The 25,015-nt window shown below is 43.9% G+C and overlaps 1 protein-coding gene across 3 annotated transcripts in view; it reads right to left on the bottom strand.

Annotated features, from left to right (window-relative positions):
• CAMKK2 (calcium/calmodulin dependent protein kinase kinase 2) overlaps positions 1 to 25,015 on the bottom strand; it is a 158,682-nt gene that overhangs the window by 28,980 nt on the left and 104,687 nt on the right. For all 3 annotated transcript variants that reach the window (XM_075323581.1, XM_075323571.1, XM_075323563.1), the window contains 3 exons: positions 18,710 to 18,746; positions 16,765 to 16,786; positions 101 to 189 (listed from right to left, as the gene is read on the bottom strand). In XM_075323581.1, coding sequence (XP_075179696.1) covers positions 101 to 189; positions 16,765 to 16,786; positions 18,710 to 18,746 — 148 coding nt within the window. The remainder of the gene's footprint in view (positions 1 to 100; positions 190 to 16,764; positions 16,787 to 18,709; positions 18,747 to 25,015) is intronic.

Below are 25,015 nucleotides of genomic sequence, written 5' to 3'. Positions count from 1 at the left end.
ACATTGATAAAGCTCTTCAGAAGTGTGGGCATATACAGAAACTTTGGGGCACCTGCTTCCCTCTTCCCCAAAGAGTGATAACAAGAAAATATAGACTTACAATATTCAATTCCTTTAATAAGATCCTGGAAGTAAAAACGTGCCTGGTCTTCGGTTAGTGGCTTGGTAGTGGGTATATCCGTTACTGGCCTAAATAACATAAATCACATTTTGCTTACTATCACCGGCAATGGTGGCAAATATATACAGTACATTACTAGGCTCATTACACCCTTATGATTAACAATCCTCGTTGTTGATCTCCCTAAACTGTTAAAGTTGGTCACAAACTAATATTTCATTTGGAAAAACAGGCAAAATTTAGCTGTTTTATTTTCAGAGTTAATGGCATTTTTCTATTCTGTTGTGACATCAGAAGCTTCAGCCATTTCAGTTTTTCCGCTTTACACGGAATTTCTCAGCAGGTTTTTCCCATACATACTGCGACCATCATTAGTAAGCCCTTATATACAGTATTCTAGAATACTATGTATAAGAGCCCAAGCCACTCTGTATAACATAAAAAAACACCTTTTATTATATTTACTTGCAGGGCGGTCCGGTCCGATGGGCGTCCTTGGTCTTGATCTGGCGCCTCCTCTCTTTTTGGGGATGACGCATCAAACATCATCCACAGAGTGTCCTCCATTGTGTTCCTGCGCACACGCGCTTCTCTCTGCCCTGGACATGTCATCCACATGAAGCAGGGAAAGAGTACAGCAATTGCAAACAGAGAGGAGACGCCGGATCAAGACCAGAGACGCCAATCGGCCTGGACCGCCCCGCAGGTGAGTATAATAAAAGCTCTTTTTTATGTTATACAGATCGGCATGGGGACTTATTAGACCTCAAAGTAATGTCATCACAGTAAAATACTTGTAATGATGATGACTTCTATATGCATACCTTTATATTATATTTCCATGCCTTTGTCTTGTAATCCATTTGCACATTACTATGCAAATGAGCCCACAAGTACGGTGGCTTGGTCTGCACTTTCAGGTCTCCAGCCTCTCCTATTCTTTCTCCGTCAGGCGCCGGTCTCCGGAAAGTGATTGACAGGTCCCTCTTCTCTGTAATCTGCTCCCCTGTTCAACATCTTGTACAGGTGCCATTATTCCAGGGTACAGTGCATGTGCAATAACATTCTGAAAATGTTGTGAGAGCCGGACTATTCATCCGTGCATGCGCTGCCCCAGGGCGGTGGAGCAGATCACAAAGACTGACATCTTGCGCAGGCGTGGTCATTCCCAAGGGCAGCACATGCACAGATATAGAGTCTGACTGTCGCAACATTATTAGTACGTTACTTTACATGCTACTCCCCCGGGAAGAAAGGAGCTTGAACAAGAGGTCTGCCGATACAAGGTCAGAGAGAAGAGTGATCTGTGAATCACTTGCAGTATAAACATTCTTGTAGAGTAGTCATCCTAGTTGACCATTTTATCCAAAATTTCAAACATAAAGGTCTTCATGAATCAACTTACAGCATATTATAAACATTAACTAAAGCTACTAAAAGATTTGCATTCAAAAGCTACAACATCACCAACCCAGGAAAAATAAAGATGAAATAAGCTCCTAAACAGCCCAGAAGAATCATAGCATTATTATGGGCCAGAATGAGAATCTTTGTCAAAAGTTATAGCAAATTATCAGGATATGATCGTACTCATATTCTTACTCATATTCTTACTCATACTTTGAATCCTTTAGTTAAAGAGTTGGCCACAACTTTTTTTTTCTTTTTTTTTTAATTTATGTTATATGAATACAATAGGCTATCAATAACTGATTAGTGGGGGTGCGTCACCCGCCACCCTGCCAAATCAGTGATTAACGGAAGTTCTCAGATGCTACCAGAACACAGTAGTTTCGTCTTTTCTATATTATTTTCTATATGATTTAAATTGGGGTGGATCTACAGTATTCGTTTGTGGCCACTATGGATATGACAGGACTTCTGTGTTCTGACAGACTTTGAGGACTTCTGACTATCGATGGTAACAGCTGATCGGCAGGGGTTTTGAGTGTTTCACCCTCAACGATCAGATAGGCCCATTTCAAGGATAGGCAATCAATTAAAAAGTACTGACCAACCTTTTTAAGTTACTTTATAAATACACTGCGTTACTTAAGCTCGGTTCAAAACACGTGCCTGATATACAATGTATCAAATCGGTGTTGGAGAAGGAAAGGGTTAAGGCCCCTTTACACACTGCAACATCGCTAACGATATCGCTATATCGTCACCGGTTTTGTGATGTAATAGCGACCTCCCCAGCGACATTGCAGTGTGTGACACGCATCAGCGACCTGGCCCCCGCTGTGAGGTCGCTGATCCCTACAAGTCATTCAGGACCATTCTTTGGTCCTTTGTTTCCTGCTGCGCAGCATGCATCGGTGTGTTTGACACAGTTACAATGACATCGTTAGCGACCCAGCCCATAGGCGTGCTATAACGTTCCCTTTCCAGCGAGGTCGTTCTGCAGGTCCGTATCGCTGCTGCGTCGTTGGCCAGATCTATCTGTTTGACAGCTCACCAGCGACTGTTAGAGACTTTCCAGCGATCCCGGCCAGGTCGAGATCCCTGGTGGGATCGCTAGAAAGTCTCAGTGTGTAAAGGGGCCTTTAAAGTATATTAGCCGATCCTACTCAGATAAAGCCCTATTTGTGCCTCTCATTCTCTCTAGGTTCTTCACCTAATATACATTGTATAACCAATAAATACCACCTTTCACACATTGGCCAACAGCCACAACTGAAGAAAAAAAGAAAACTAGATGGTAAACATCATTCATTATAGATAAGGAAAGTCTACTGAACGTTTACATGCAGTAAAAAGAAGATTTCGGAGGTGAATACCACCATGATGGAGGCAAAAGAACTCTATTTTCTCCTCCGTGACTAAAGGCCTATGGCTACGGTTGACATACGTGGTGGGAACATTCATTATGTGAACATCAGTTTATGTGACAGGAGAGGACAAAGCCCTATACTGTAATGTACTGGTTTATATAGTCTATATCAGACCGCCATTTATAATTGGGACCTCAGTCACCACTTATTAGTGATTGCCAATGTCATCTCATAATTACAAAAGACGCAGGGATAAGATGATTGTCTGAATGAAGCTTTCTTCGATAACTCTCCTAACTCTAAATTCTGTTTTATCTCCATGAGTGTAACCAAATCTTTTTTGCAGTCATTTTAAAAATCAGTGGAAAGATTGACCTGTAGTGTTGGTCAATGATAGAAAGTCTCCAAACATATTTCACCACCCACAAAAATTGGTGTCGAGCTGCGGAATTTACTGGTGTTAAGAACAGTGGCAGTTTAAAGGTTAAAAGCAACACCTCCTATCTGTGATGTTGTCATGGTAACAATCATCAGTATCTAAACAGAGGGACTTGGTGACAGCTGTAATGCTGGCTTTGCTAGGAGGGTAAAACATGTTTACAGCCAATGGAAACAGTCATCAGTGATGATCACAGTTGGTTTCGGAAAAGTAAATAGTAAGACGAATAAATTATCAAAAACAAACAGCCAGAAACTACACCACCCGTGTAATCAAGGGGGGGTGAACAGATAGACAAATAGTTGCTGATAAAGGGCGGCTTTGTCTTAGAGGTGCTTCACACACAGCGAGATCGCTGCTGAGATCGCTGCTGAGTCACGGTTTTTGTGACGCAGCAGTGACCTCATTAGCGATCTCGCTGTGTGTGACACTGAGCAGCGATCTGGCCCCTGCTGTGAGATCGCTGCTCGTTACACACAGCCCTGGTTCGTTTTTTTATTGTTGCTCTCCCGCTGATAAGCACACATCGCTGTGTGTGACAGCGAGAGAGCGACAAAATGAAGCGAGCAGAGAGCAGGAGCCGGCATCTGGCAGCTGCGGTAAGCTGTAACCAGGGTAAACATCGGGTAACCAAGGTGGTTACCCGATATTTACCTTCGTTACCAGCCTCCGCCGCTCTCACGCTGCCAGTGCCGGCTCCCTGCTCTCTGCACATGAAGCTGCAGTACACATCGGGTAATTAACCCGATGTGTACTGTAGCTAGGAGAGCAGGGAGCCAGCGCTAAGCAGTGTGCGCAGCTCCCTGCTCTCTGCACATGTAGCGACGTTATGATCGCTGCTGCGTTGCTGTGTTTGACAGCTAAGCAGCGATCATAACAGCGACATACAAGGTCGCTGTTGCGTCACAGAAAATGGTGACGTAACAGCAACGTCGTTGTCGCTGTCGCCATGTGTGAACCCAGCTTTATTCTAAAAAGGCTAAATGCCATCTACTAATATGCAAACTGTAAGGGAACCTGTCACATTGTACATATAGTTAGATTTCTGGACAGCATGGTAATGAAAAGAAACCGGGAAGAACGATATACGAGGAGCTGCTGATACGTCTTTGGCTTTAGCCAGAAAGAAACGAGATAGGATGATGAAACTTTACATTTATTCCACATACTCTCCACTGATATCAACACTATTTTTACATCGGTATTCCAAGTTCTGTAAGCCTAGCAAAAAGAAGGATTTCAATTATGCCGTAAACCAGGCATCCAGAGCAGCCATGGCATCAGAAATGGTGTGAAATTTGATATCCTTGAGGTGTTTCTTCAGGTTTGGAAGCAGACGATAGTCAGCAGGAGCTAGAAATGGTGAATAAGGTAGGTGGTCAACCAGCTGGAAGCCCAGCTCTGCCAGTTTTGCCGTGGTCGCTTGTGCAATGTGAGCAGAGGAGTTGTCTTGCAGGAACAAGATTCCTTTGGACAGCTTGCTGCGCTTTTTGGCCTTCAGAGCTGCCTTCAATTAGTCCAAAAGTTCAATGTAATACCTTGCATTGATGGTGGAACCCTTTTGAAGGAAGTCCACTAACAGCATGTCCTCCTTATCCCAGAACACAGACGCCATCACCTTAGTGGCTGATTTTTGCACCCTGAACTTCTTTGGACGAGGAGAATCCCTTCATCACCTTCACTTTTTTGACTGCTCCTTGTTTTCAGGGTCATACAAATAAATCCAGGTCTCATCCATAGTGACCAGTTGATCCAGGAAGTTCTTATCAGTCCGGAAACGCTGACAAATGGACTGGGAAGTTTTCATTTGCATGCTTCTCTAATCTGTTGTCAAACATTTGTTGACCTACTTTGCAGATCGCTTCCTCATGTCCAAATGTTCATGGATAATGACACCAACACGTTCATGGGAAATCCCCATGATGTCTGCTATTGCTTTAGCTGAAATTCATCGATTCTCCAGTATGAGATTGTGCACAGCATCGACGATCTCCGGAACAACAACCACTTTCAGTCGTCCCCATCATTGGTGCTGAAGTGGCCCGTTTTAAATTTGGCAACCCAGTTCTTAACTGTGGAATATGAAGGGCAATGATCCCCCAATGTCTGCGACATATAACCATGAATATCCTTTGTGTACTTTCCTTGAAGAAACAAGAATTTTTTCACTCCTCTGCGCTCAGTTGCTGTGAATATCGCATTAGACTCCGCCATTTTGTTTTCCTGCGTGCATAGAACACTGCTGACATAACATAAAATTTTGAAAACATATATTAGACGCCTAAGGCTTTCAAGTAATGTAAGATTCGTTACCTTAGAAACAAAAAAGATCACAAAGACTTATCAGCAGCCCCTCATCAGTTTGCGGGAAAGGATTCAGTAACACTAAAGGGTGCTTTACACGCTGTGACATCGCTAGTGACTCGCCCACCCCAGGGCTATGGGACACCCGGTGCCGGGCCGGACTAGTCCGGTGGTAGTCAGTGGTGGCTGGGCCTGGCTCCGTGGCCCTGGTGGGTGTCAGTGGAATATGTGGCTAGGTGAATAAGGTTTGTTAATGATTGTGTTCGTGACGCCACCTGTGGTATGCGGCTATTAAGCCGCCGCTGCTGTGTGAGGCCTCCGGGATGATGTTATGGCAGCAATGGTGGTACTGCTCCCCACAGGTGGAGCAATGCCCGGGGCACAGTTGGTGCTAGTGGGTGTCTATGCAGCTGAAATAACAGAGACCACTTCAAGGGTGCAGTTCAAGTTCTTTACTCACAGTTCTTGTCACAGCTGTAGGGACCCTTGGACTGCTGGGACCACTGTCAGGGACCTCCGCCGTTTCTGGGTGATTCTGAGAGTGAAAGCCGGTACCCTTCTCTTAGTGTCTCTTTCTTCTGCTGTCTTCCTTAGCCTTGCCTTTGTTAGGATGGACCTGGCTTGGCCTCCACTACAGCCTCCAGGCTGGGGGGTCACCTGTCGGCTGATTACCCCTTTTCTGAAGGTCTGCTATGGGTTCTGGCCCTGGGAGTCTACAACGTTCCCTGGGCCTCGGTTTTTACTGTTTGGAGATTGTCTTTGCACTCCTCCAGTCTCTAGGGACCGTCCCCTGTCGCAGCTTGATCACTCCACCGATGTTAATGTGGAACAGGCCACCGCAGCCTACAACTACCCGTGGCGCCTCTAGGCCCTCTCCTTGGTACCTCTAGAACTGCTCGTGGTACCTCTAGGACTACCCGTGGCCCTGCGACTCCTTCTGTCTCCGTGTGGTGTCACCTGGACCTCTGGGTCCCAGGTTCTTCACCAGGAAGCGTCTCCTTCTGTTTCTCTGCTCCTGCCTCACTTGGAGCTTTCTTTCCTTCTTTCTTTCTCTCTTTCTTTTCTCCTCCTTGCCTGCCTCCAGCAGGCCTCCTCCTCCCTCCTTTCTCTCGTTCTTCTTCTCCAACTACATGCTCACTCTCTCACTCCCTGAGGTAGACTGACTAAACTTGACCTTCCTCTCTTTGTCTGCTCTCAGATGGCTCCTCCCACCTCCCCAGTTGCTAAGCTGTACCCTATAGGAGCAGGGATGGGTCTTACGGCCCCTCCCAGCATGCAGCATGGGGGGGTAACTGCCACTTTCCCTGGTCCCAGTATGTACCTAACAATGGGTGTAGTGTGGATTTACCAGGGGACCGGAGTTCACTCTCTTCCTCTCCCAGAATGGGGCATCACACTGCTGGATGGGGTGCAATGACCTGTGGCGACGGAAGCCTCAGGGGCGCCACACTAGCAATTGCTAGCGATGTTGTGCGCAATAGCACCCGCCCCGTCGTGCGTGCGATATTGTGCGATCGCTGCCGTCGTGAACATTATAGCTACGGCAGCGTCACACGCACATACCTGGTCAGCGACGTTACTCTGGCCGGCGAACCGCCTCCTTTCTAAGGGGGCGGGTCGTGCGGCGTCACAGCGACGTCACACGGCAGCTGTCCAATAGCAGAGGAGGGGCGGAGATGAGCGGCCGTAACATGCCGCCCACCTCCTTCCTTCCTCATTTCCGGTGGATGGAGGTAAGGAGATATTTGTCACTCCTGCGGTGTCACACATAGCGATGTGTGATGCCGCAGGAACAACATCACTAATAAACAGGCAACGATATTTGGTTTTAGAACGACCTCTCCAAAACCAACGATTTTTGCCTGTTTTGCGATCTTTTAAGATCGCTCGTACGTGTCACACGCTGCGATGTCGCTAAGGACGCCGGATGGGCATCACTAACGACGTGATGCCGACGATAAATCATTAGCAATATCGCAGCGTGTAAAGTGGCCTTTATACTTTATTGAAATCCTTGGTGTTTGTATGAATCAGTCCAGTGGATGGTCCTACACAGTGATGAAAAGGCATCAATGCATAACATTCATACAGGGAAAACTGCAAATCACTGTAGAGCCCCGCCCACTGGAGCTGGGGGGGATTTCAAGCAATAAAAAGCAAGTTATCCCGAATCTTTACCCACCCAAAAAATGCATATCAATACAATCAGCTCCTCCTGCTATATATCATCCTGCCTGAAGATCAGATGCCATTTCCAACACAACAAGGTCCCTTTAAAAAGATGATCTATTAACTATTTGGAGATTCTAAATAGAACTTCTGGTGTTAATACTAATCTTTACAATTCTGTAAATATCACACACAATAAAAACATTTATTAAAGGCTTTTTTTTTTTTTTTTTTACTTTAAACACATTATCTGCCTTTAGTAAATTTAAAAGATCCTGGTGCTCTTTTAAAGGGACTCTGTCACCAAGTTTTTCGCATCACATCTGAGAGAAGCACAATGTAGAGACAGAGACTCTGATTCCAGCGATGTGTCACTTACTGAGCTGTTTGCTATAAAATCAATGTTTTCTCTGCTACAGATCTAGCAGTTATTTCAATGTGGAGCACTCTAACCCCGCTCACAACACTGATTGGCTGTTTTCTGTGTACACTGTAATCAATGGTGGAGCAGGGACATACAAAGCTCATGAATATGCTTGACTACCTGGCATCTGGTAGTCCTCTAATGAAAATCTACTGCTGATTAAACAGTCTTAATCAAAACTACACTAAGCTACCCAAGTGACACATCGATGGAATGAGGATCTCAGGCCCTACATTATGCTGCTCTCAGATTAAGAGGCAAAAACCTAGTAACGGATTCCATTTAAATAGATCTTTAACTAAATCAGGGCACTTGCTGATAGGTTCCTCTACAGGTGTTTCAAGCAGGGCACCCTGTAATTAATGTTTATTTGTTTCTTTTTTATGGGATAGGGAGCATTATGGGAAAAATGGAGTTTTCAAAGTGGACTACCCATTTACTACAATAAACCAGTAGCAGAATAAATGGAACACCAACTGTATTCAATAGAGAACCTGAGACCTCATTGCACAACATACAGACAGAGGATTTGGGTATTAGAACGCCTATATCCATCTACATTACACTACAAATGGATTACTGCTTGGAAAATGCCCTGGAGGAGGTGATGTCCACTACACAGGAAGCCCAGTAATAAGCCATGCCATAACGGATCACATAGACTAGGTAATCAATTCTGACATAAAAGGACAGGGCTGTCTTACAAGAATCTTAAAGAGAATGTGTAATAAAAAAAAAAATAATAATAATTCAACAACTACAAAAATGTAATATATTCATAGATTCCATTTTTTTTAAAAAAGTAGATTTTGTAATGGTATAAAATACTTTAAAAAGTTTTGATCTTTTCAACTTTTAAACGCAGCTGCTGAAACCTACCAGGAAAACCTAGAGGAGTTGACATTACTAGCTCTGCCGGTTTGGGTACTTTCACACTTGAGTTTATTTCCTTCCGTTACAATCCGCCCTTTTGGAAAACAGCGGAATCCGTTAACGGATTCCGCTGTTTCCCATAGACTTGTATGGGTGACGGATTGTACCAAAAGGACCTGCGTTGCTTCCGCTGGGCGACGCTCCGTTGCTTCCGCCCAGCGGGAGGAACGCAGCATGTAACGTTATTTTGAGCAGCGGAATCCTCTGGATTCCACTGCGCATGCTCTTTTTTTTTTTTTGTAAATCAAACTTTATTTTGGCTCGCGGTGGCCGAACGTTCAGCTGAGCGCCCGGCCGTCGGCAAGCGACAGCGCTCAGCTGAGCGACCGGCCACCGGCATGCCCGGCCGCCGGCAAGTCACAGCGCTCAGCTGAGCGCCCGCCCGCCGGCATGCCCGGGCGCCGGCAAGTGACAGCGCTCAGCTGAGCACCCGCCCGCTGGCATGCCCGGCCGCCGGCATGCCCGGCCGCCGGCAAGTGACAGCGCTCAGCTGATCACCCGGCGGCCGGCTGCAGGGAGCGATCAGCTGATCACCCGGCGGCCGGCTGCAGGGAGCGATCAGCTGATCACCCGGCGGCCGGCTGCAGGGAGCGATCAGCTGATCACCCGGCGGCCGGCTACTGGGAGCGATCAGCTGATCACCCGGCGGCCGGCTACTGGGAGTGATCAGCTACTGGGAGTGATCAGCTGATCACCCGGCGGCCGGCTGCAGGGAGCGATCAGCTGATTTTTTTACAGTTTTACCAGCGGCAGACTATTGTAAAAGATCAGCTGATCGCTCCCAGTAGCCGGCCGCCGGGTGATCAGCTGATCGCTCCCTGCAGCCGGCCGCCAGGTGATCAGCTGATCGCTCCCAGTAGCCGGCCGCCGGCTGCAGGGAGCGATCAGCTGATCACCCGGCGGCCGGCTACTGGGAGCGATCAGCTGATCTTTTACAATAGTCTGCCGCTGGTAAAACTGTAAAAAAAAAAAAAAAATCAAAACGAATTGCGTTGTTTTGCAGCATCCGTTGTGCCACTATATGCAACACATCCGTTGCATCCGTTACACAACGCAATGCAATGGATACCGTTCAACACAAGTGTGAAAGTACCCTATGTCTGATGTCTTCTCCTCTCTTTTCTCCTCTCCTCTCCTCTCTTTTCCTCATTTGCAAAAAGATAAGGGAGGATAAAGTTTAGGATCACAATCCAAAGACATTTTGTCGGTGACTGTACTGCTATGTGGACGGTGTCACTGAGGACCGCATTCATCACACATTACAGGATTCGAAACTCAGCTCAGCGTACTATCATACGAAAGGATTAGAAATACAGACTGCATCACATGTAATAGGATTAGATACACATACTATATCACGAATGATAAGATTAGATACACAGCTCAGCAGACTATCATTTGTGATACAGTCAGGTGAGCCATGTGTCTAATCCTATCATTTGTGATAGCTCATCCATGTATCTAATCTGATCACAAATAATAGTCTGCTGAACTATGTATCTAATCCTATCATTTGTGATAGTCAGCTGAGCCATGTGTCTTATCTTATTATTGATATCATTAGCTGGCTCATCAGATTCTCACAAATGATAGTCTAAAGCTGGGGTCACACTAAACGACAGCGACAACGACGTCGCTGTTACGTCACCATTTTTTGTGACGTAGCAGCGGCCTTGTAAGTCGCTGTTATGATCGCTGCTTAGCTGTCAAACACAGCAGCCGAAGCAGCGATCATAACAACACGCGTCGCTGTGCTGCAACATGTGTAGAGAGCAGGGAGCCGCGCACACTGAGCGCTGGCTCCCTGCTCTCCTAGCTACAGTACACATCGGGTTAATTAACCCCATGTGTACTGCAGCTACATGTCACAGTGCAGAGAGCAGGGAGCCGCGCACACTGCTTAGCGCTGGCTCCTTGCTCTCCTATCTACAGTACACATCGGGTTAATTACACGATGTGTACTGCAGCTAAATGTGCAGAGAGCAGGAGTCGGCGCTGGCAGCGTGAGAGCGGCGGACGCTGGTAACGAAGGTAAATATCGGGTAACCACTTTGGTTACCCGATGTTTACCTTGGTTACAGCTTACCGCAGCTGCCAGACGCCGGCTCCTGCTCCCTTCATTTCGTCGCTCTCTCGCTGTCACACACAGCGATCTGTGCGTCACAGTGGGAGAGCGACGACCAAAAAATGAAGCTGGACATTCAGCAACGAGCGGCGACCTCACAGCAGGGGCCAGCTCATTGCTGGATGTCACACACAGCGACAGCGACGGGACGTCGCTGCAACGTCACAGAAAATGGTGACGTAGCAGCGACGTCGTTGTCGCTGTGTGTGACACCACCTTTAGACACATAGCTCAGCTGATAGTCTGCTGAGCCAAGTATCACAGACTATTATTTGTGATACAGTCTGAGCTGTGTATCTAATCCTTTCACAAATGATAGTATTAGATACATAGTTCAGCTGACTATGATTTGTGAAAGGATTAGATACAAAGCTCAGACTGTATCACAAATAATAGTCTGCCATATTTGGCTCAGCAGACTATCATTTGTGATACTATCAGCTAAGCTATGTGTCTAAAGGCTGCTTTACACGCAACGACATCGCTAGCGATGTCGCTGGTGAAAGCACCCGGCCGCATCGGTTGTGCGTCATGGGCAAATCGCTGCCCGTGGCGCACAACATCGCTAGGACCCGTCACACATACTTACTGCCTAGCGACGTCGCTGTGGCCGGCGAACCACATCACAGCGACGTCACACGGCAGCCATCCAATAGAAGCGGAGGGGCGGAGAAGCAGCCGAAAGAAAGTGATGCCCACCTCGTTGCCGGAGGACGCAGGTATGGTGCTGTTCCTCGTTCCTGGGGTGTCACACGTAGCGATGTGTGCTGCCGCAGGAATGAGGAACAACCTGTGTCCTGCAACAGCAACGATATTTGAAATTAGAAGGACGTGTCAACGACCAACGATTAGGTGAGTAATTTTAATCGTTAGCAGTCATTCGTACGTTTCACACGCAACGACATCGCTAACGAGGCCGGATGTGCGTCACGAATTCCGTGAACCCAACGACATCTCGTTAGCGATGTCGTTGCGTGTAAAGCCCCCGTAAGACTATCATTTGTGAGAATCTAATGAGCCATCTAATCATATCAATGATGGGATAGGACACATGGCTCAGCTGACTGTATCACAAATGATAGGATTAGATACATGGCTCAGCAGACTATCATTTGTGATAGGCACAGCTCAGCTGACCATATCACAACCAATAGGATTATACACATGACTCAGCTAATTATCACAAATGACAGGCTTAGATACATATCTCAGTAGACTGTATCACACATAGTTTTAGACATGTGGCTCAGCTGACTGTATCACCAATGATAGGATTAGATAAGCTGCTGAGCCATGTATCTAATTATATTTGTGATACAGTCTGTTGAGCTATGTATCTAATCCTATCATTTGTGATAGTCAGCTGGGCCATGTGTCTTATCCTATCATTTCCCCGCCCCCCATGCTCAGGCTCTAACCGCGGTCATTCTCTAATAGACATCTGGCATACTTTATGTTCCTGGTAGTAACCTCATTATGGAGCGATGTCAACACTTTAATCTTCTCTCTAGTTAATAAACTTCTTCCTTTTTCACCCTCTAGAACAGGGGTCTTAAACATGCATGTGGCCCCTGAAGCTGCTTCATGCGGCCTTCAGGCACCGTAGACTCCTTGATGACTGCGGCCCGGTCCAGGGGCAATAGAAATCACCATCATATCTTGTCTGGATTTTAAGGCTCTGTGCGCACTGGGAAATGAAATTTCCTTGAGAAAATTCCGCATGCTCTCAAAGATTACCGCACCCGCGGTAAAAAACCGCGGGAAACCGCACCCGAAAACCGCATGCGGTTTGCCGCGCTTTGCTGCGGTTTTACCGCGGTATTATTCGCGGTATTGCCGCGTGCGGGTTGGGATGTGCTTTATTGCATTCAATGCAATAAAGCACATTGAAAAAAAAAAAAAAAAAAAAAGTCATTTAATTCTGAGATAGTAGATAGATAGATAGATAGATAAAGAGACAGAAGAATAGATAGAGGGATAGATAGAGGGATAGATAGAGGGATAGATAGAGGGATAGATAGAGGACAGATCGCTGCATTTCCCACGGTCGGCAGTGAGTTCACATTACCGGCTGTGGGAAATGACCGGCAATTACCTCTGCTGTCTGCTGCATTCAGCCTGTGTCTGTGACAGTCGCGGCTGGATGTCAGCAGTGCAGGACGCAGGAGCCGGAGCGGTGGATTACGCCGGAGCTTTGTTTGGGGGGGGTTAATAAAATGGTGAACGAGGCTTGTTGGTTTTATTTAAAATAAAGGATTTTTCGGTGTCTGTGTTTTTTCACTTTACTTACGGGTTGATCATGTCAGCTGTCACATAGACGCTGCCATGATCAAGCCTGGGGTTAATGGCGGTGGTCCTCCATCACCATTAACCCCTTGTTATATTACCCTGACCGCCACTGCTACACGGCGGCAGGAAGAGCCGAGGACACTCCCGGTGCTGCCGCATAATGAATGCAACAGTGCCGGGGCAGCTGCGGCTGATATTCTCGGCTGCGGGAGGGGGAGTGAGGCGGGGGACATTAACCCTGCCCCCCTCCCTCCCCAGCCTGAGAATACCGGGCCGCCGCTGTGTGCTTACCTCGGCTGGACGGTGAATATGCAGCGGAGCCCACGTTCTTTTTTTTCTATATTTCCGTTTGCTTTCTATGTGTGTTCTATGTGTCTGTGTCTATGTGTTCTGTGTCTGTGATGTGTTTGTGTTTACTCTCTGCTCCGCTTCCTCTTCCTGTAATGACATCACTTCCCTGCAAAACCGCAAGCAAGTGATGTACATTACCGGAGGTAAACCGCAAAATACCGCAGGGAATAACGCAGGAAAACGCAGTGAACCGCACAGAATTTGCTGCCTGCGTTATTCCCTGCGGGATTTCACGATTACATTGGAGTCAATGGAGTGAAATCCCGCAGCGATGTGCGGAAAAGAAGTGACATGCACTTGTTTTTGCTGCGGGATTCCCGCAGCAAAACATGCAGCTGTCAAATTCCGCCCAGTGCGCACAGGATTTTTTTTCTCCATAGGATTTGCTGGTGATTCACTGGAGAGATGTTATGAACATTTTCTGCAGCGAAACATGCAGCAAATCCGCGAAAAATCCGCGGCAAAATCCGGTAAGTACGCACATAGCTTTACACTGTCGTGCAGAAATATCCCATCTTTGCGTCTTTAAGGAATACTACTACCCCCAGGGATGCTGTAGCAGCAGTCTTTGCCTTCTCAGTAGTTGTCGCTTTCACAACTACCCCAACAGTGAGTCTGTTTTTGATTTTCTACGTTATCCACTATCCTCAGATAAGAACCTATTTGCACTACTTTTTTATTTACAGTTGATTGCCCTCATGCGGCCTTCAGGAATCGTAGACCCCTTGATGATTGTGCGAAAAGGGCAGAAAGACCTTCATATCTCATATTTATCACACCTCTATCAAATTAAATACACAAAAATTTGTTTCATTTCATGATGAGATGCAATTTTATTAGTAAGTATACAAAATTTATTAAAGGGATATCAATCCGAAAAACACAGGGTACAGAGAGTGCTTGTAAAATCACAATAAAAACAGGGGTGTGTGTCCGAAAGGTCAGACTCAAGAGGTATTATCATGTGAAAAATAATGCATAGAATGCAGATAAGCCAGCCTGTGGATCAAATAACCAAATTGACAAAAAATATATGGGGGGCCCCAATAGATGTTAAATACACTCATACATAAGTAAAAGTCCTAGCTAGATGGCTAATTACAGCATGTTAACATAGGCAGCTCAGTTAACATAGAATTTGAAGCAGCAGAGAAAACCATCATTCTTATATAAGTGCTGCAAACAAAAAGACACTCACAGAGGTAAATAGATATTGACTGTATGACAGTATAAGAGAATATTAATATTACAGCAAAATTAGTCACAATATGTGGAACAGTCGCACAATCATTATCATGTAGATGTCAAAAGCATCCAAATACAGTGGTGATCCTGTGCTGACAAGAAAGTTGAAAAAGTCAGCAAGCACATGTGAGAGAATAGCACCAAGGGACAGAAATAAGATACCACAAGCTGGACTGAAAGGTATAGTAACCTTACCAAGGAGTCTGGGGGACCCAGTATAGACACACCACCCTGCACCTCGACGTGTTTCGCTGCCGCTTCGTCGGGAGGTCGAAACGAAAATTTTACAAGCACTCTCTGTACCCTGTGTTTTTCGGATTGATATCCCTTTAATACATTTTGTATACTTACTAATAAAATTGCATCTCATCATGAAATGAAACAAATTTTTGTGTATTTAATTTGATAGAGGTGTGATAAATATGAGATATGAAGGTCTTTCTGCCCTTTTCGTGCTTTCTTTTGGTGACCAGTCATACTTATAGGTTGTAAAAATATGGACCTGTTTATTCAGCTGTTTTTGTTCTTTCCCTTGAGGATTGTGGCCCGGTCCAGGGGCTGCCAACGTCAATGCTTTACTTCAGTTGAATGTGCATCCTTAAACACACATTCAATTGAAATGTATTGCCAATGCTGCACGTAGTCTAGCTCTACACAGCTATAGCAATGCCAGAAGCTGGCCGCCAATGAGAGGCCAGCAGTTGATGTTGGCGTATGACAGCTTGTAGCCTCTGAATGGCCGGCTGCTGGCATTGGTATAGCTGTGCAGAGAGCTTGTCTCTGCACAGTGCCGGCAATACATTTCAAATGAATGTGTGTCTAAGGACGTACATTCAACTAAAGTAAAGCGCTGAGATCAGCAGACCCCTGGACTGAGCTGTGATCATCAAGGGGTCTACGGTGCCTGCGGGCCACATATGCCAGGATGGGCGCATTACTACAAAAAGGGGACCAGGATGGGGGCATTACTACAAGAAGGGGACCAGGATGGGGGCATTACTACAAGAAGGGGACAAGGATGGAGAGACATTACTACTAGGGGAGAAGGTTTGGGCACATTACTAGAGGATGGGGACAATGATGGGCACATTACTATAAGAGGAGGACAAGGATGGGGCACATTATTACAAGATGAAGATCAGGATGGGCACATTACTGCAGGATGGGGACATTACCACAAGATGGGGACCAGGATGGGAACATTACTACAAGATGGGGACAAGGATGGGAACATTACTACAAGAGGAAGACAAGGATGGGCACATTACTACACGATGGGGACCAGAACAGGGGAACATGTCTACAAGATTTTGACCATATTACTAAATGGTACTAATTATAAGAAAATATTTACAAGAAGGGGATAGAAAAATTAAAAATAAAGTAAAAAATAAAATTAAAAAGGGGGAATTACATTTTTTTACCACTAAAAATGCTGTTTTATATATACACTAAAATTTAAAAAAAAAAAGTACGTTTGTTATCGCCACATCCGTTGAGACTCAAGCTATTCGTACACGCAATTTTCAATAAAGCGAAGAAACATTAGCAAACCAATTACTTGTTAATACGTTATCTCTGACTTACCCCCGCTTAACCAATTCAAACACTGCAAAACAAAACATAATCTGGTGTTAATATGTATTCCATATAGTATCCATATCTGTATTCCAAGCATGCAGTTTAGGGATATGAAATCTCAGTGATCAGACATGTTATTGAATCAATATGAGTATTTGACCATTGCAATAAAGTACCAAGGTAAAAAGAAAAAAAAAAGTGTAGGCTAGGCGGAATAATATGAGTTTGCACTATGCTGACTATTAGGGTAATGGATTTATCCTTTACATGTGAAAAGTGTTTTTTTTGTTGTTTTTTTTTAAAAAAAAACCACACACAAAAAAAACAAACAAACAAAAAACACAGGACTGGATAAAATAATAAATAAACTCAATTATACCTTGCTGGATGCAAATATTTTTCGCATCACTGAGAACATAAATTTTACAGTTTTATACCAATGAGGCAGCAAATGCACCAAGGGTGGTCCGAATTCAGCAAGTGCACAGATTCTCTGCTATTCCTTGACTAGTGTCACCACCATGGGTTTGATTGATGACTGTTCAACTTTGCTGATAATGGTAACGTGGCAGTGTTAAAGTGACATCAATCAAGCCCATGGGGGTGGCAAGAAATAATGTATATAATTGCACTTGCTACCTCAATTGCATAATGATTTAGACATGAAGGATATTTTTCAGCCAGATTTTGCTTGTAATCGGCCTGAAAAAGTGCTGCAAAACCACTGCAAAAATGAACATAATGCACAGCAAAGTTATACAAAATTACTGTATACATGTTCAGTTTCTTGTTACTTACTTTTAGGGTGTGTGCCCACAATCATTGTTTGCAGTGTTTTAGATGCAGGATACGTCAGCTGCGCCTAAACCGCTGCGGTGTACAGTACAAGCATAGTGGATGGATTTCTTGAAATCCCGTGCCCACTGAGCTTTTTTTTCCGCAGCAATCACTGATCTGCGGTGCGGCTTACAAGACCGCAGCATGTCAATTGTTTGCTGCGGAATTGCATGCGTCCTCCGTAGGAAGAACATAAGCAGGAGTCCGCAGCGTACTGAACCCTGACCGTGGGTACTGACACCTGCGGTCTCCTGCAGTCTCCTGCAGAGGAGACTCGCGGCCCCGCAGATCGTGGGCACATACCCTAACAGCTTCATAGTTCAGAAACCGTGAAGTGACAATAGAAGTAACATGTTCATAGTCTTCTTGTGTCTAAGGCCACTTTACACACAGAGATAAATCTTTGGCAGATCTGTGGTTGCAGTGAAATCATGGACACATTGTTCAATTTGTACACAGCCACAAACCTGGCACTGATTGTCCACAATTTCACTGCAACCACAGATCTGACGCAGATTTATCTCTGTGTGTGACGGGGCCTTTAGTTATATAGTTGAAACAAAAGATGAAAAAAAAAGACAATGGCAGATGAACCGACGCAAAAGAAACATGACAAATCTGCCAGTGCAGCAGGCTCAGGAGAAAGACCACAAGGTTTTTCCTGAAGCTGCTGCAAGAAAAGGAAATCCTTGGTAGCTTTGCAGTCAGAATAAAGGCAGTGTGTGCACATATCTTAAATGGGTTTTCTTGGCTTTAGATATATTTCTGCAGACACACAATATGACTGAAGATTGCTGAAACATGGCAGTGTGCAATGTGCATGCTGTCACGATTTCCCTGTATTTGGAGTGGGGGTGGAGTAGGTTATACTGCCATGATTTGGCAATCTACAGATACTCTGTAAATTTCACCAGAGCCAGGAGATAAATGTTTAATGTTGACAGTAATGCAAAGTAAGGTATGTTTAAGCCGGTCTCTTAATACTTATTTCTTTTGTGGCTGTAATGCTTTTGGACATGTTCCCTTTAATGTCGTGAAATTGGAATGGAAATTTCATATTGCAGTCGGGTTACACAGCTGAAATAATACTTAAAATAAGCTTAGCTTTCCCTACCCATGTATAGATGGTCCTCGCTGGGGTCATCCAGTACCTGGCAACAGAAGAGAAGCAGTCAGAACAGTCAGGGGACATAAAAGGCAAAACAATGGTCCAGGGAATCTTCCCTTCTTACTTTAGTGGAGAAGAGGGAGGCAGATATGGGACAATTAACAGAAGAGAGGTGGGAGGGAGTAATGACCTCACCAAATTAGTTTCTTCAAATCACAATGGACGTCTTAGGCTACTTTCACACTTCAGTCGTTTCAAATCTGTCAGGTCAGTCGTTACGAAGGATCCGTCATTTTTTAGCTGTCAACGGACGCAACGGATGTGTTATTTCACAGGATTCCGTTCACAGGAATCCTGTGAAATTACTGATCCGTCGCGTCCGTTACACCCGTTGTGCTTCCTTTTTACGACGATCCGTCATGATCTGTTTGTTTTTGGGACAGCCCAATGGGAGTCGCAGAGATTTTGGTGAGCTATTACAGTGTTTTCACATGCCATCTGTGACACTTTGTAGTGAAAGGGGAAGAATAAATGTTGTTATAGCTAAAATTGTGTGTGGATTATTCCTATCAAGCCTATCTGGAGCCTTGCAATGTGATCGTGTACATACTGGGAATGCTCAGTAGCTAATAACGGAATCCAGCACTGGATTCCATCGTGCGACGGATTATGGCAGAATTGAGCACCATATACAACCATTATACCTCTTGACGGATTGTGACAGAATCCTGTGCAGTGAGTTTTTTTGACGCTCCAAAAAACGTTACAGTGTCAATTCCTTCCGCCCAACGGTCTTTCATACCATGACTGATCTGTCGGGCGGCGGATGCAACGCAAGGCCATCAGTTGCAATCCGTCGTTAATACAAGTATGGGGAAAAAACTGAATCCTGCAAAATATGTTGCAGGATACTGTATTTTCTCAAGGCAACAGATTGTGACTGATGGAAAAAGACTGAAGTGTGAAAGTAGCCATACACAATTATACATCCTACATCGGGCGTATTACATTACTTCCTCACTAGCTAGGTCTATACCCGATGCCTAAATGAATGACCCCAAACGTCATACAGTTCCTGGTACTTGCTACCACCTCATTTGTAGCTATCTACGGATACTAGGTATTTAGGAGTAGGTGATTAGATTTTTAAATAACAATGAGATGCCAGGTCCCTCCATGCCCCCAAAAATGTTTAAAGGTATATTGACTTCAATGCTTGCGAGTCAAGATATATGCATTCTGTATTACGTGAAGAAGGTGGTGGTGAAGAAGTGGCTGGCGGCTCAATCCCCAACCATTACTGAAGAGATGTCACTCATTACTGCTATTTTACCCCATAAGAAATTGCTGTACCATCACTGGCACCAGTCTGGAAAATCTAACAAAATTTGAGACAAATCGTTGCAGGCTGCCTATTTTGCCACAAGATCCAGCTTATCAAACCGATTTTGATTTTCCAGGAGAGGAAACTCTTGTTCTCAGGGTCCTTTACTGTAAAGTGCGTTCTATCAGGATGAATAAATTCAATTCATTTCAGAGGACCTTGTACATAGAGGACAGATACAATATTCTTTGCTTAAGGCTATGTGCCCACGCTGCGGAAAACTTCCCAGCCATTTCTATGGCATTTTGGAAATGCTGTGCCCACGCTGCGGATTTTTCCACAGCGGATTTCGTGCGGATTTTGATCCGGAAAAATCTGCAACATGTCAATTATTGTTGTGAATTTTCATCCGGATTTTGGCTTTAAAATTGGGAAAAAAAAAAATATCCGCACCAAAATCCGCATCAAATCCGCGGCAAATCCGCACCTTTTGCGGGAAAGCTGCGGATTTTGATGCAGAAAAATCCACAGCTACATTCTCCCGAGGACACATAGCCTTAGTGTCTGCTATGTCAATCTAATTTCTACACATGGACGTTCTTATATTTAGCAATAACAGATTTCATCCTTATCTTATTGTGGTATACTGATTATTAGCCTTGTTCTGTGGATCCTAAATTAAGTGAATGTCTGAATAATAAAAAAAAAAACACACACGTTTAGATGACAAAAGTCAATTGGTAGAGCCAAGTTCAGATACAGGAGTTAAGATTGTTGGTAGTGCTCTTATATAGTGTTGAAATGCAGAATTATTAAACAATTACCAAGAGTTGGTAACCATGCCTTACTGTAGAAGAAAAAAGAAGAAAAAGGTTTGCCTCAGGCCTTATTTACACATCTGTGTTGCACGTGTTATATCCAATTTTTTCACTGATACAACACGTACCCATTATAGTCTATGGTGCTATTCACATATCTATGTTTTTTACACGCACTGCGTGTCTGATACATGTCTGTTTTTTTACGGTATCACAGATGATAAGGAAAAGTACAAGTCTATGGGTCCTTGCAAAACACGCACAGCACACGGATGGCATCAGTGCACATGTAGTCTGTGTATAATATTGCAGAGGATAAGAGAAGCTTTCAATTTCTTTATTTAATTAGCCATCCATGAAAATTATTGATTATACACAGATGGCAAAAACAGACATAAGGACCATACACTGATGCGAAATACTAATGACACTGGTACTAATTTTTTACATACGTGTTTATATATGGATGTGAGAATGAAGCCTTATTCTCGTAGAAGGAAGACCCACATCTGCAGATACTAAAAACTTTACAGAAGTTATATCCTCCTTCTACTTAAAAATTATCACTTCCCTAAAACTGTCTCTATACAGTGATGTAAGTCTTTTACATTCCGGGAAAACCAGTCAACTAAAATTACTGCATCATTCTAAATGCTAAAACGTCTGACCTTACGGGTTAATGCGGTGTTTCTGGCAGATGATAGTGGCTTAAAATTTACTACTAAATGTTACCGATGGACTGAGGGGATTAAAGGCTGACAAATATTACTAGAGAGACCTAGGGCGTAATGAGAATATTTATAGTAATCTACAGTAGTTTAGGAGCTAATGCATTATTATCTTGGGGGAACAAAGGATTAACGTCAATAGTCTGCATGGCCTCAAGTAGTCTAATATTCCTTATAGAGGCTGTCTACGAATATCTTATCGATAACCTATTGCAAATGATCAATATAAGATCAATCAAGGTCCGACACCAGGCACCCCCACCGATCAGCTCATATCTGCTCCAGCAGTGTAAGCATATAAGCAACTTACGGGGTGGAACACTACAGCTCCGTACATTGCTCAAGTAAAGGTGGATAAAGTGAGGTACACAGACACCCCTCTTAAGGACTAGGATAAAATATTTAGTGACACGATCCCTTGTGGTTTAGGTTAGCAGAGGGTTTAATTCATATCAGGCAGGGATTTAGTTTGTAAGGTTGTAGTCACATTACTTTTGAAGTCCATATTGATATATGTAGAGTCCATGTTGGCACACAAGCCGGAAAAACATTCTAACATACACATCAAATAAATCAATAGGATTCAAATAACCCATTGGAGGCTGGTATACTTTTATTTTTGTTGCAGTATTGAAAAGTGAAGTAGACCGCACTAATCTATACAATAGTCTATACAAATAAAATACAAAAGAAAAAAATAACGTGTGTTAATAAATCTATACATATGCATTCCTTCATTTCTTATATAGTTTTTATGGGGATTGGTTACAAGCAATGAATGGTCCCGTCCTAGGCTCTGTAAGTGTTAATGAAAAGAGCCTTTAAGGTGGCAATACACATTATATAGAAGTAGGTTGATGGTTGAATAACTATTGAACGAACCATTGTCTGGTGAATGATTATTATATTGACGTGGCTACATGCATTTAGGGAGCGGTCACAAATGTTCACCTTGGTCATACATGGGCATTATTTCTCCAGAAATCGACAGTCTGTCATAAATCATGTTGGTTGATTTAACCCCTTCATGACCGGCGGATTTTTCACTTTCCGTTTTTTTTTCGCCATTCTTTTTCTGAGAGACGTAACTTTTTTATTTTTCAGTCAATATGGTCAAGTGAGGGCTCATTTTTTGCGGAATGAGCTGTACTTTTAAATGAAACCATCAGTTTTACCATATAGTGTACTGGAAAACGGCAAAAAAATTCCAAATGCAGAAAAATTGCAAAAAAAGTGCGATAGCAGTATTGTTTTTGAGATATTTTATTCACTGTGTTCACTATATGGTAAAACTGATGTGTGGGTGTGATGCCTCAGGTCAGTGCAAGTTCGTAGACACCAAACATGTATAGGTTTACTTTTATATAAGGGGTTAAAAAAAATCGGAAGTTTGTCCGAAAAAAGTGGCGCACGTTTTACGCCATATTCCGTGACCCGTAGCGTTCTCATTTTTCGGGATCTATGGCTCAGTGACGGCTTATTTTTTGCGTCTCGAGCTGACGTTTTTAACGGTACCATTTTTGTGCAGATGCTACGTTTTGATTGCCTCTTATTGCATTTTGCGCAAAAGTTGTGGCGACAAAAAAACATCGTTTTGGCGTTTGGAATTTTTTTGCCGCTACCCCGTATACTGATCAGATTAATTGATTTTATATTTTGATAGATTGGGCGTTTCTGAACGCGGCGATACCAAATGTGTGTATATTTTTTATTTTTTTAACCCTTTAATTTTCAATGGGGCGAATGGGGGGTGATTTGAACTTTTAGGTTTTTTTGGTTTTTTTTGATTTTTTAAAACTTTTTTTAACTTTTTTTTTTTATTTTACTAGTCCCTAGGGGGCTATTGCGATCAGCAGTCCGATCGCTCTGCACTATCTGCTGATCACAGCTAGATAGCTGTAAACAGCAGATACGCTCACTTTCTTTTTCACTGTGCCGCGGGCACAGCGAAAGTGACAGCAATTCATCTGTAGTACAGGAGTCATCACATGACCCTATGCTACCATGACAACTACCGGACGTCACGTGATCGCGTCACGTGACTTCCGGTATCAGGCGGTAAGTAAAAGTTTACCGCGATCGCGCTTATAATGGCGCTGTGACATATTGACAGCGCCATTTAAGGGGTTAAACGGCACGAGCAGCTAACGATTCTGCTTGTGCCTAGCAGGCACACATCTCAGCTGTGAAAATCAGCTGAGATGTGCGCCGATCGCAGCATGCTACCGCCGGCAGACCGCGGGCAGTAACGTTATGACCGCTAGGACGTAATTTTACTGCCCGCGGTCGTTAAGGGGTTAATCCATTTGGATCGCCATTTGTATTTATGTGTACGGCCATCTTTACTCTTACACGGTCCTACTGTGACATGAAGGAGCACAAGGTATCTTCTTTCGCTTTGTTCCTGCACTAATTATTAAGAAGTCATAGAGATGACAGAGTGGCTTTGGTTTAGTGGCCACACTGTTCTCCACAGAACCATGCAGAGCCCTTCATTATCTTTTATCTGATTACTTAAAAAAACAAAAGCAAAAAAAAATAATAAAAAACACATCTAGAGGCCAGATTGTCTCCTGGGCCATAAAAGAAGGATTTTTGTGTACTCACCGTAAAATCTCTTTCTCTGAGTCTTCATTGGGGGACACAGGACCATGGGTGTATGCTGCTGTGACTAGGAGGCTGACACTAAGTAGACATAAAAAAAGTTAGCTCCTCCCTAGCAGTGTACACCCTGAGCCGGAGGCGGATCTATGCCAGTTTAGTGTACAAGCAGTAGTAGGAGAAACCTGAACAACCATAACTAATCAAGGTAATAACAAGAAACACACAGTATCTTATCTAAACCTATACTATATATATATATATATATATATATATATATATATATATATATATATGTATATATATATATATATATATATATATATATATATATATATGTATATATATATATATATATATATATATATAAAAAAAAAAAAATAAGCCGGGTACAGAGGAACGTGTTTCCATAAAGAACCAGAAACTTCCGGCAACTAAGAGCAACCCAATATCCAAACAGGGTGGGTGCTGTGTCCCCCAATGAAGACTCAGAGAAAGAGATTTTACGGTGAGTACACAAAAATCCTTCTTTCTCTATCGCTTTCATTGACACAGGACCATGGGACGTCCAAAAGCAGTCCCTGGGTGGGTACAGGAGTAATCATACAGATTCAAAACATATCCAAAACTCTGTATGAATGCTCGGTGCAAAAGCAAACCAGCCTATCATAGGTGTGCGACAGCCCCTTGCTGTATCCTGGAAACCCTGGAAAAGGAAGAAAAGCTTGACTACGCGGTGGCTCTGTAGACTTGCTTGGCTGACGCCTGGCGTCTGATTGTCCTAGATGCCCCAATTGCACAGGTGGAAAGGTTTGTACACCCCTCGGAGAAAACCTGACTC

Source organism: Anomaloglossus baeobatrachus, chromosome 1, assembly GCF_048569485.1.
Source record: "Anomaloglossus baeobatrachus isolate aAnoBae1 chromosome 1, aAnoBae1.hap1, whole genome shotgun sequence".
Classification (NCBI taxonomy): domain Eukaryota; kingdom Metazoa; phylum Chordata; class Amphibia; order Anura; family Aromobatidae; genus Anomaloglossus; species Anomaloglossus baeobatrachus.
The sequence above is the reverse complement of the archived record's forward strand: the minus strand, read 5'-3'. Positions and strand labels throughout refer to the sequence as shown.